Source organism: Papio anubis, chromosome 10 (genome assembly GCF_008728515.1).
Source record: "Papio anubis isolate 15944 chromosome 10, Panubis1.0, whole genome shotgun sequence".
Lineage (NCBI taxonomy): Eukaryota > Metazoa > Chordata > Mammalia > Primates > Cercopithecidae > Papio > Papio anubis.
In genome coordinates this window covers 26,762,289-26,776,007 of record NC_044985.1, presented here as the reverse complement: position 1 = coordinate 26,776,007, position 13,719 = coordinate 26,762,289, and the positions used below count along the sequence as shown (strand labels likewise).

The 13,719-nt window shown below is 38.7% G+C and overlaps 1 protein-coding gene across 11 annotated transcripts in view; it reads right to left on the bottom strand.

Moving 5' to 3' along the window:
* Positions 1-9,802, bottom strand: part of KYNU (kynureninase) — a 164,106-nt gene extending 154,304 nt beyond the window's left edge. For 2 of the 11 annotated variants that reach the window (XM_031651199.1, XM_021923570.2), the window contains exon 1: positions 1,125-1,289. Coding sequence is in view for 6 of the 11 variants with exons in the window: in XM_031651198.1 (XP_031507058.1) it covers positions 1,125-1,293 (169 nt within the window). In the remaining 5 variants the exon portion in view is untranslated. Of the gene's footprint in view, positions 1-1,124; positions 1,313-1,982; positions 2,147-9,417 lie in introns of those variants that run through there. The other 9 variants (XM_031651198.1, XR_004176502.1, XR_002516060.2 and 6 more) reach the window with 9 other exon arrangements.
* Between the last annotated feature and the right edge of the window lie 3,917 nt (positions 9,803-13,719).

Genomic DNA, 13,719 nt, shown 5'->3' with positions numbered 1-13,719 from the left:
AGCAATATTTTATCCCTTATGATTCAAATCAAAATGTTCTTTTAATTTTAGATTCTAGAATGACCTAGAAGATTTTTCTTCTGTGGTTTCAGATCACTTCACTTATAGCCTTGTTTTATTTGGTCTCTTCTAGCTGTCATTTCCATCTATGTCTCCCTCAGTTGATACTACACAATTTTAAGTAGGATACAGGTATTTCTCTTCTTTCATTCTTCCAGAGTTCTATAGGTTGCTGGGTACATAGTTGAAGACAAATAGGTGTTTTAACATTTGTTACATGGTATATATTAGTGTTATACAAACCAGACATCCTAAAATTTTATTAGCTGATCTTCATGGATCCTGAGTACTATACCCAAAATTGTACCTTATTTAATCTGAATAAAAATGGAATCAGACTATTATAAAGGATGTGAAACCCAGTTTGGTAGACTAATTCCATTCAACCTGGGAACCTTTATTATTAATGTAAAATGGAGTAAAGTTAAATATGATGAATCATTTTTTATTGTTATACCTTTGCTACCTATGTTTTATTTTTGTAAACGACTTCCTCAAACCCAGAACAGAGTCAGATTACTACATTATTTTAAAATGCAGTATGCATTTGTTGGGCATTCATTGTTTCTTTTCTCGCTGTTACACTCGCCATCTTTACAGCATGCAAAGACGGCTATTCAAATAACATCCCTCCTGATATATCCAGGTCACAAAATAATATTTTCTCTAAGACAAACATCACATTATTATAAACTAAGTGCCAGAATATAAGAGCTATTCTAACATTGCATTCTAAAATAATTGCTTTGAATCCCAAGTGCTTAGAGAACAAGTAAATGTATCTGCCTATAATTTTCAATCAGTCACTCGATTGTTCAGAGAAGTAGTTGACAGTATAAGTACCCTGTATGTATTTTATTCAGAGGAGGGGAGAAAACAGAAAATTTGAGGCTAAGGTAGGCTGACAGGTTGATTGAGAGCACCAGGGACCTTCTGCTTTTCAAACATAATTGCGACGGTTCTATTATGTAATAGCACAATGATTTTCAAAGATTATAATAAACACATGCAGTAGCAAAAATAAATAAATAAATAAAATTTAAAAACCTTCCCAGCATTCTTACCTGGAGGCAGATCCTGTATTTTGGGAATGTAAAAGCACTCCCTGAAGTGCCTCAGTTTATCTAACTCATCTAGGTGGAGAGCGACCCTCTCATCCGTTGGGTGGCATTTGAGTTCAGTCGCAATGCGCTGCACTGTGACAGCCGGCAGCTCAAGAGGTGAAGGCTCCATTACAAGTTGTTCTCTAAAACTGAAAGAGAATAACAAAACATAATCTAGCCACCATAATTTTCCTGCAGAAAATGAGCCCTTTAGGTAATACACCTTTTGTTTTCACTAAGACTCCCCTTTTCCCAACCTCAGGAATAATATACTTAACCAACCAGCGTTAAACCCCATGAATGAGTTTTTCTCATATATAAAAAGAAGGAAATAGGTCCGGTGTGGTGGCTCACGCCTGTAATCCCAGCACTTTGGGAGGCCGAGGTGGGCGGATCACTTGAGGTCAGGAGTTTGAGACCAGTCTGGTCAACATGGTGAAACCTCGTCTCTACTAAAAAAATACAAAAATTAGCTGGGCGTGGTGGCAGGCACCTGTAATCCCAGCTACTCGGGAGGCTGAGGCAGGAGAATTGATTGAACCCAGGAGGCGGAGGTTGCAGTGAACTGGGATTGTACTACCGCACGCCAGCCTGGGTAACAGAGCAAGACTCTGTCTCAAAAAACAAACCAAAAACAAAAAAAAAAAAGAAAAAGAAAAAAGAAACAAAATAATAGTAACTTAGAGATAATGAAATGATTACATTAGATAATAGTGCTCAGGACAGAGTAAATTCCCAGTAAATGTTAGCTCATTCCATTCTTCTTATCTAGAAACATGTACCACACTTGTGGCTTCCAAATATATATAACGTCATCACCTTTTCCTCTAGGCATCTTATGAGGAGATAATGGTAAGGATGATCTTTGTCAAAGTGTAAAAAAGCAGCATCCCACTTAGCTTGTCCTTCTCCAGATCCCAGTTCCACTGTTCCACTCCCAGTTGTTCTTGGATCATGGTTTTAAAACTATGGACATATTGAACCTGAACAAAATCCTGTTTTGTGAGTGAAAATCATATTCATGGAAAATGTAACTTTACTTAAAATGTTAGTATTTTGTTCATATGAATACCAAAGAGATTCATCCACCTGTTGCTGTTAATAATTATAAATTTTTTCTTTTTCAACACCATATGTATTATCTTAGAACAAACGGGACTGTTTGATGTTTCTTGAAACCACACTGTATTCTGTTTAATCATCATGCGACATTTCCCACTTTCTGGAAAAGGATAAATGACAATGGAGATTTAATCACATATGTTTTAAACTTCACCCAAGCTTGTTTGTTTGTTTATATTTCTCCTAAGTTTGGTTTTTTAAAATTGAACAAAATGATATTGCAGGAAATAAAATTTCTTTGGGCTAGGTTTACATATAGTTTTGCTGATTTCATTTAATGTATGCATTTATTTACTCTTTCAACCAATATTTATTTGGTACCTATTATGTGGCTCCCAGCACTGGCAGGACAGCATTGTATGAGAGAGTGCATAAGTGCCAACCCTTATACAGTTTAATTTTAGCAGAAGAATAGAAAAACGATGTAGTTTCAGATTTAAGAGCTATGAGGAAACAGCAGAGTAATGGGACAGAGTGACTGGAGCGTGGAAGAGCTACCTTAAAGGGTCTCGGTTATCTTTCTGAGAAAGTGATAGATGAGCATTTCTACATCATGTCAAGACCTGGACCTGGAGGCAGCTGGCAACAAGTGCAAAGGTCCTGGGGTGGAAATGGGCTTGGCTTGTTCAACTAAATACATTAGGGAGGGAAAAAGAGGGAAGGAGGAATGACAAACTGTGATATGCAAAAAGCAAAGGCAGAAGGTAGTCACAAAGAAATTTGGGAGCCAGAAAGAAATTTGAAATTTTATAAGTTTAATGGGAAACCATTGGGGAGTTTTGAGTAGAAAAGTAAATAAATAATAATCACTTTGCTCCATAATGAGTTATTAAAACAATGAGATACCATCTCACACCAGTTAGAATCGCAATCATTAAAAAGTCAGGAAACAACAGGTGCTGGAGAGGATGTGGAGAAACAGGAATGCTTTTACACTGTTGGTGGGAGTGTAAACTAATTCAACCATTGTGGAAGACAGTGTGGTGATTCTTCAAGGATCTAGAACCAGAAATACCATTTGACCCAGCCATCCCGTTACTGGGTATATATCCAAAGGATTATAAATCATGCTACTATAAAGACACATGCACATGTATATTTATTGCGGTACTATTCACAATAGCAAAGACTTAGAACCAACCCAAATGTCCATCAATAATAGACTGGATTAAGAAAATGTGGCACATATACACCATGGAATACTATGCAGCCATAAAAAAGGATGAGTTCATGCCCTTTGTAGTGACATGGATGAAGCTGGAAACCATCATTCTGAGCAAACTATTGCAAGGACAGAAAACCAAACACCGCATGTTCTCACTCATAGGTGGGAATTGAACGATGAGAACACTTGGACACAGGGTGGAGAACATCACACACCGGGGCCTGTCGTGGAGTGAGGGGATGGGGGAGGGATAGCATTAGGAGAAATACCTAATGTAATGACGAGTTAATGGGTGCAGCAAACCAACACGGCACATGTATACATATGTAACAAACCTGCACATTGTGCACATGTACCCTAGAACTTAAAGTATAATTAAAAAAAAAATTTAAAAAAGAGTTGAAAAGGTAGACCAATTAAGGCTAACACAGTAGTTCAGGAGATAAACGGTGGTGAATTAAATTTGGTGATGAGGGCAAAGGTAGAGGGAAGAGTGTGGATTTATGATACATTTTGGAGAAAAAGTAGACAGGACTGGTGGATAGATGATTTCTAGTGAGGACAGGTAAGGAACTTTCTTTTAGCTTTGGGGTATGGGCAAATATGTGAAATATGATGAAATAAAAATACCTGGGGAAGAAACATTTTGAGGAGGGAAATTGGAATTCAGTTTAGTGGACTGGTTGTGATGGTTCATGCCTGTTACCCCAGCACTGGGAGGCCGAGGCAGGGGATTGCTTGGAGCCATGAGACCAGCCGGGGCAACGTAGCAAGACCTCATTGCTACACACACACACACACAAAGCCAGATGTGCTGGCACTGGCACGCACCTGTGGTCCTAGCTACTGAGGAGGATGAGGTAGGAGACAAGGAGTTTGAGGTTGCAGTGAGCTAATTGCACCACTGCACTCCATCCTGGGCAACAGATCCTGGCTGTTTTTTTAAAAAAATTCTATTTAGGATATATTAAGTTTCCAATAAGTATTGAACATGCAGGTAGAAATGTCAAGCTGGTCATTGGATATTAGAGTCTATAACTTAGGGGAATATTGGATCACAAGATATGTTTAATATTTTTCAATTCAGACTATACTTAATGCCTAGAATCCCTGGGGGCCAAAACTAACACAGAACTGAAGCTCTAGAATTCAATTCAATCTCCATTCTTCTGCCTCCCTTCCTTTTTTACCTTAACTAACATACACAATGTTTGGTAATAAAGAGGTGCATATCTGAGTGTTACGTAATGCCAGTAAAACAGACATTATTCTTGCACTCTCTATTTTCATTCTTATACTTTTTGGGCTTCTTCTTTTCTCAATTGTCATGGTCTTCACTGATAAGCCATTCTTTATATTTCTAGACAAAGATACCAAGCTTCACCATTGCATGTTTTTTACTTTGATATCAGTCGTGACTCCTAACTGCTTCAATCCATGGTTCTGTACAAAAGTGTAGGATTTCAACATCGACGGATGGTGCTTTCAATATCTGACCATAAGTATTATTTGTCCTCCACATGAAATTTTCTATTTCTGTGATTTTTCTCATGCCATTTCCTTTGCCTAAAACGTTTTGCTCCCCTTCAACTTGTTTGGATTCCAGCCAACCTTCAAAGACCTAGCTCTAATGCTTTCTTCAAGAGGCCTCTTACGATGTCTCAGGCAAAAGTAGCCTGTCTTCCTCTGAACACCAATAACAATTAGGAGCACACTTATGTACTTTACTTATGAAAATAATACATTTGAAGCAGATGAGAAATACATCAAATCTATTGAGGAGTGAAAATGGAACCCCTAAATAAACTAGTATGAAATATCACAAGCCGCCCCCCCCCCAAAAAAAAAGAGAGTAATACATTCTACCAGGTACTATATTTATTTGGACATATGTATGGTTAGAAAAGATAGAAAACATTTGCTATGCCTAAAACTCAATTCTAAATGGTTCCCCACCTATAGATTTCTAATGAAGGAACCTGCATTTTGAAGAGACATCACTGTGTCTCTGCCACTTGGCATTATCAATTGCCTGGTCATAGTTTATTAGACCTCTGTTGGACACTTACCCACTAAAGAAAACATAGTTTCATCAAAAATCTGTGAATTATTTGCTGTAAAAGATCTAACCAAACAGTGATGATGTTTAGCTGAGCATATAATCAAATTCTTTTAGGAATCTGAGTTGCGGGATATGCTTATTCATTCAGTTAGGTACAGGAGCTGGAATTTAAAATAATCACATATAGAAGCTATGAAATGCTAGGGTCTAGGAGGAATACTATCATAGAATGACTCACTTTTCAAAGTAAAACAGAACCACTGATTGTTAAAGCATGAAAAGCACGAAGTGATTCCAGCAGCAAGTAAGAGTCACTTAGTTACACAATGGCCAGGGATTGAGCAGCTATATCTCCTGAAAAGGTGACAGGACAAGCCCATCTTGAGGGTCACTGAATCCTTTATGAAACATGCTATGTGCAAGGCTCTAGGGGATCCATCTTCTTGGCTATTCCTAAAATTCCATGAGATGTTTTTCTGCCTTACTATCAAATTAGTCTTACTACAAACATGTTACTTATGGTAGCTGGACTGAGTTGCTGTTCTACCCTATTGAACTGAACTCCACCTGGGGGCCTGAATCATGTTTAATTTATCTTTATAGACACCTCATTTAGACAGAGTACCCCTGCTGCCAAAGTGGCAGTTCAAGAGAGTAAACAAAATTGGTTGATGAATTATTTGACATAATGACATATTACTAGGAGGACAGCCTCTCTCATTCTGACCATATGAGAAAGACTTAGACAAACATTTCTTTCTTTCTTTTTTTTTTTTTTTGAGACGGAGTCTCGCTCTGTCACCCAGGCTGGAGTGCAGTGGCCGGATCTCAGCTCACTGCAAGCTCCGCCTCCCGGGTTCACGCCATTCTCCGGCCTCAGCCTCCCGAGTAGCTGGGACCACAGGTGCCCGCCACCTCGCCCGGCTAGTTTTTTTTTTTTTTTTGTATTTCTTAATAGAGACGGGGTTTCACCGTGTTAGAGACAAACATTTCTAATGAAATTCAGAATCAAGAGAGTTTGCCTTATATTTGAGACTTTCTTTGGGAAGTCAGCCCTTTGAGTTCATTGGAGGTGACTTTAAACTCTAAGTGGGGTTACTTAAAGAGATTAGTTTGTTACCAACAGATTCTGAATAAATTTCAGCTTTCCTTATTTTAAAAATGATACTCATTAGCGTCATTCTTTTTTTTTTTTTTTTTTGAGACGGAGTCTCGCGCTGTGTCACCCAGGCTGGAGTGCAGTGGCGCGATCTCGGCTCACTGCAAGCTCCGCCTCCCAGGTTCACGCCATTCTCCTGCCTCAGCCTCCGAGTAGCTGGGACTACAGGCGCCCGCCACCACGCCCGGCTAGTTTTTTGTATTTTTAGTAGAGACGAGGTTTCACCATGTTAGCCCGGATGGTCTCGATCTCCTGACCTCGTGATCCACCCGCCTCGGCCTCCCAAAGTGCTGGGATTACAGGCTTGAGCCACCGCGCCCGGCCCTCATTAGCGTCATTCTATCTGTATCTTATTTAATCCTTGTAATAATCCTGAGGCATTAGAATCCTTTTCCTCCACATCAAGACGAAACCCTGGCACAGACAGAGTAGAAACAACAATGGACTAAAAGGATAGCAGAGTGCACAGTAGGGTACTTAACCATGCCTGAGATGCTGCGTCCATTGTGCTGGTCTTCGGCAAAGCCCATGAATGGAACGCACAGAGCACAATTCCTCATCGGAGCCTTGAACCTCTCACTTTATTTTTCCTTGCATGTTGCTTCCTGAAGTGTGTGTGTGTGTATGTGTGTGTATTTCTTCAGCTCATTCCCTTTTTCTTTGGCTTCTTTTTTCAGTCCTACACTCAAGCTGCAAAGGACCACAAGTTATGTATGAATTGATTGACCTCCCCCCCCCCTTTTTTTTTTTTTTTTTTTTTTTGAGACGGAGTCTCGCTCTGCCGCCCAGGCTGGAGTGCAGTGGCCGGATCTCAGCTCACTGCAAGCTCTGCCTCCCGGGTTTACGCCATTCTCCTGCCTCAGCCTCCCGAGTAGCTGGGACTACAGGCGCCCGCCACCTCGCCCGGCTAGTTTTTTGTATTTTTTAGTAGAGACGGGGTTTCACCGTGTTAGCCAAGATGGTCTCGATCTCCAGACCTCATGATCCGCCCGTCTCGACCTCCCAAAGTGCTGAGATTACAGGCTTGAGCCACGGCGCCCGGCCGATTTACCCTTTTTAATCCATCCGTCCCAGTCCAGTTTCAGCCAGGCAAAAGTTAAAGTGGCTGGTTCCGTTCCTGGGCCTGTCACATCTGGGGTACCTTGAGATACTTCATGGGCATAGTCTACCAAATGACAGCACCCTGCCCTACTCCACCACTGTGCACAACTTCGCATAGACTCAAATGCAGTCTTTAGTTCCCAGGATAGCACAGTGCACTCACTCTAAGGATGCAATTTATTCACTCATACTAATTGCTGCTTAAGTCTGCACTCACTCCAGCAGCTAAGACAATTAGTGTTCACAAGCCATAATGTTATGCCATGTTTGGTTTGCAAATAAAGTGACATGCTCATATTTTGAAATGAAGACATTAAATCCAAACTCTTAAAAACTTCGACTTTTACATATTTTACAAATTTTCAAATTTTACATATTTAATGTTAATTTTATCAAGAGAGGTGACATACATACCATATGGTGTCAGGCAAGTCACCTAACTGCTCTGTATGTCAATTTTATTGAAAGTTAAATTTTACTTTCTTCAAAGGATTATGGTTAAACTCAAGTGACATTAGGTCCTTTATAAAAAGATAAAAGATAGTTCGTAATTTTTAAAAAATTATCAATACCTTCTGATGGACAGCACCAATGTGCCTTCAATTGAGGTTTGGAAATTGTGCTTTCACAGTTTTATTTAGACAGCTACAACTTTAAAGTAAAAAGCTTGTATAACAATTAAAAACTGATTGATTTTAAGAAAATAACAGAATTCAGAATCTCCTAGTCACCCACTGATTTAGGGCTAAATAGTTAAATAAATGACCATGAGTGTCCAATAGTTAATCTTTACACAGTTTCACATTCACGCCTGAAATAAGCAAATTGTACATAGGAGTTCAAAGTTTAGAACCTCACTTAAAAATATGTCGAGAAAGTGTGTAGTTTTTCATTAATAAAACAGGAAAAACAATATGCATATTCAGAAAGATTCTTTAGGCATATCATTGAGAAATGGGTAACATTACTGTGTTACAAGTGTATATTTCATATCTAGAATATGAATTACTTTCTGAACACATTAATGAAATCAATACGTTTGTTTCAGTGTTACTATTAAATAACACCCCATTGGCCTCAAAATAAAAGCAGAAAGGAAAAAAGAAAATCTAGTATATTTTTTAAAAGTGTATCAACTTTCTCTTCTTAGGTTTCATAAAATGAAAGGGGAAGAAACTCTGTTCAAGAATAGGCATTTTCACTTCTCTAAATAAATATTTAGTATGACTACTAGCGGCATAAGACAATTAAAGTTACCAGAAAACAGTAGACTTAACATCTGTTTAAGAATATCTTTCCCTCATCTGGAGTTTGACCTAATCTTGCCGTTTAAACTCAAATAAGAACAGGACTAACTTTGGTTTGTCAAATGTAACCACATTCAGTGCACTATGGACATCAGTTATTTTCCATTACATTGGTAAAGATCTCTTCATTTAACCCATTTCTAAAGGCGGGGCCTTTAGGAAGTTCTTACCAGTTTTATTTACAAAAATAATATGAAAATAAAAGAAGAGAGCAGCAGAAAAAAAAAAACCCAACTCTAAAACACTATGACAAGGATTCTAGCTGACAGAAGTTTCATTTGGAAAAAACATGGAGTAAACATTAGGGTAGAGAGTTTTTATCAGCGCCTCAAGCTTACCAGCTAGGATTCCAATGGGGTGCTTGGCTCCCAGAATCTGTCCAGGAAGCTCTCAAGAATTCCTTGCAAATGTACAGGCCAGATCTTAGAGTAAGAAATTCAAAGAACTGCTCAGACTCCACCCAGTGGAGAATTTATAAACATACTTGTACTTTACTTCCTCTCCCTTAACCAATCTGTAATCTCCAGCCACTGTCAGAAATTTAAGCAACGTGTGCTCCTGCCCCCATCTCAAATGCCAGAGCCTCCAGTGAGGGCTTCTTTCCAGAAGCAACTTTGCTCTTTAAACTCAGGTAAACACGCACTTGTCCTTTAACGATATAAATCTCTGACCCCTGAACTGATGAGTTTGTCCTAGAGCTAAATTCCAAATTTTGCCTTAATTCTTCAGTTTGAGCTCTGGATTTTTGAGACAGTACCCTCCGTTAAATACACAGAATTTTCAGTCTGATGGCCGAATCGATGACATTTAATGGGTAAACTTTTTAGTCAAAAATTTAGAATAGGCTCTCAATTCCAGAATACATTCTATTGCCTAACATGTGAATTAAAAAAACAAACAAACAAACAAACAAACAAACAAACTCCTAGGTAATAAATCTGGACAGTTAACAAGACAATCAAGGAAGAAAGAAAATCTGAAGATTCAAGTGGAAACTAGCCTGGCAAACTTCATTAATGCAAATTGTTCATTTAAGTCTGTGAATTGTCTTTTGTTCTACTTTGACTACCTCTTTAGGCTTATTCTTGAGCTTGCGTCTTTTGATGAATATCCTTGTAGTTATAAAAACTAAGAGCAAAGACTTTCGATATTTGGACTAAGGATGAAGACTGTGCCCGAATAATTGAATGACTTATGCACACCTATGCTTTGTTTAGCAACCCACAACAAATCAAGTAAAGTGTCATTTAATCATTTCTATCAAGTGTTCATTGTATAACCCTGAGCAATTCACTTAACCCTTGTGGAGGCTCAGTCTCCTATTTATCAAATGAACTTAAAAATACCTTCTTCCCAAGATTATTGAGATGATAAAACCATGCAGGTAGAAAGCCATAGGTACCATGACACTTAAGTCAAAAGTGACATATTGTCTTTTTTTAATCTTAAGAAACCAGACAGAAAGTACTACTCTCCAGTTTCCAAGAGAGGCAGATAAAGTGCATGAAATTACTTTAATAGGAGTAATTAACCAGGGAAAAGAAAGTATATTTCACTTCATCAATCCTATCCTTGCAATAATCCTATAAAGTAAGTAGTCCACCAATTGATTGACTTAGAAGAGTAAAAATTTGAATCCATTCAGGAAAATTCAGAAGGTGTAATTTTTTTGCATCTATTATGTGGTGTATGCCTTATGCTGTAAAAACTTTGGAAGATTACCAGGCTCTAATGTATGGGGAATGAACCAGAGGGCGGATCTGGGTCATTTTTGTGTCACTCTTTTAAAAGATTGACTATAGATTTAGAGAGACAGATATGGACATCGAGGTTTTGTTTTCACAAGATCTTGCTTCTTCTAAAATCTTACAATCATATGATTAAAAATTTCATCAAAATATTATCTTAAAAACTACTGTTTAACTCTGTCACCTTTAAAGAACTTGCTTGGAGGTCTAAGCTATACTTCTATTTCTTATGTTTTACAAATTTCTTTCTTTCTTTAAATTTGTTACATTTGAGGAATAAAAATAAAATCCTAAGCCCCTAGACTAACTGAACGGACACGCTCTTGGCCAAGGGGACCCCAGAGTAAACTTGAAAACTAAGTTTTTGGCCATGACAGGATAGGAAGTGGAACACATACCTCCTCTATCACTAACTACGATTGGACTTTCTGCCCTATGGCTAAACAGAAACCAGTCATTTCAAAAGACTCCACCAATGACATCAACCATCACCTGATGTTATCCCTCCCTTTTGTGGTTTGGAACAAAAAAAGAACACTGATGATGGAGCATTTCCGGCTAGTCTATGGAGAATGTGCAGTAAAGGCTTTCATGTCCTCTGCTTCACATTGGGCTGAAAACTGCCCCCTCAGATTGTATTAATGCTGTCATTTTTTTGAACACAGATCCCATGGAGAGGCATGAAACTCCATTGTGCATGCACACATTTCTCCTTTCATAAATATTCATGGCTCCCTCTATAGCTTATTGAATATGTATATTCAGCTACCCTGCTCAACACAAATTTCTGTTTCCTTTGCCCCTCCCTCAAAATGTCTGTTTCCAGCTTCTGACCAGGGGCTACGCTTTTCAGAGGTCAGAATTGCCACCCTGCAGGCTGCAACCCTTTACGTGAAATGAAGCTCTCCTTTCCAAATGTACAAACCTGTCATTCTTCAGTTGACACCTTCATTCATTCAAGAAAAGTATTAAGCATATTCTTTGTACCAAGCACAAAGTGAAATTCCAGGGATGTAATGGGGAGCAAAACTTGTATCATAACATAGGCCCCTAAATACAGAAGGGAATTGTGAGAGAACAAGTCATGCGGGGTCGGGGGTGAAAGCAAGACCCACTGCAGGGCCAGCAGTGGAGGTTAAACAGAGAACAGTGTGAGCTACCATTCCTTCCTTTTGGAAACAGAAAGAAAAAAAGTGTTGCCAAAATAAGCTGTTGTACGATTCCCAGTTGTCTATTAATTTCCAGGTATGCCATCCTGCTGATAACATGATATGTTTCTGAGAGGAAAAGACTGATTTTATCCTCCTTAGAGCTCTGCCTATGTATGGAGCTAAATAAATATCTATTAAATTGGTTAATTTGTTTTATTTTTTTAAATTAAGATTTAGTTTATTTTATAAAAATTGATTATTGGAAATATGGGGAAGTTTTTTCCTCTCAAAAGGTAATCTTGAACTATGAACTTTATTCTTATTCTTCAGGGCCTTTTTGCCATAGTTAGGCCAGTACCTAGCATTTAGTAGACTAAAATGGGTGCTTGCTGGATCATTACCCAAATTAAATTCAGAGCAGCAAACTCTTTCTGTAAGAATCCACGGCTGTACTACCAGTCTGATCATAATACTCTAATGCTGGGTGCTCAGTATGTGAAATGAGCAATGAGATTAAAGACAGGGACAAGTTAGGAAAGAACTAATAAAAAAAAAACAAAACTGCAGTCTCAAACTTGGGTAAACAGAAAATTTCACAATACACTATTTTTCTTAGTTAAATAAAAATGCAGAGCTCACATGTGACTTCTCAGGAGGAAAATTTACTCTGAGTCATTCATCATTGGAACTCTTCCTTCTTCTTTACACAGGGTGTTGGGAAGTTCCCAGATGGGAGGGGCCAGTTAGCTTCCTTCTCTCTGCCCTCTTGCCTCTCCTTTCCCCTCACCTCATGTATCCCAGGGCCCTGCACACCCAATCACTCTTTCCAGAATTCTCCTTGGGGATAACCAATATGACATAACAAAAACTTTCTCAAATGCTAGGTCAGGAGATTTGCCTTAAGCAATTTCTGCCAAGGAACATAGCATCTTCTCTATATGGGGAGGGGAAAGCATAAAAAACAGAGCACACACAAACTTATCTCTCCTTTCTTCTTCCCCCTCCCCTTATCTGCCCTTCCTTCCCCTCTCCTTCCTTTCCTGCTGCCCCCTCCTCTTTCCCTCCTCTGGCCATCTCTCCTCTTTCTCCAATGCCCTCCTCTTGCCTTCCCTTCCTCTCTTTCTCTCTCTCCTTTTCTTTTTTCCCTTTTTCTCTCTTCCCTCCACTGCACTCTCATTTCCTCCCCCATTCTCTCCTTTCTTTTCCCTCTCCCTCACTTTTACAACTGGGAAGGCAAAGCAAATTCATATGCTAATAAATCACTAGGCTATATTTAGATAATTCACTTTTTTCCTTCCCGTGAGGTATATAGTCTCGTTATTAGAAAAATTTCTCAGTAATGGGCAGGGACTTTCCTACCCTCTATATGTTGTATTTTCAGTTTTTCAGAGGAAAATACAAGGGTTCATTATAAGCAAATGACATTTTGCCAGTTGGTGATTAAAATTTATTTAGAATCTAAAATTCCTATAACCCATTCCCTTTTTCCTAGATCAGAACTTTCCCCACTGTTAAACTCACAAAGGTATAGAAGGCAATCTAAATCGTGTGCTGTAGCAGGGGAACTTTAGTAGTTTTCTGTTATATGTGTTTGCAGGTCAATTTGCTCAATTGTCTGATTGTTTACATGAGGAATTTCTGAGGTTCCTGTAAAACACGAAAAACCCAAAGTGAGTTGAGTCATATTGACATCACTGACCGCATAACAACATCATTCATGTCATGATGACTCTGTAAAATG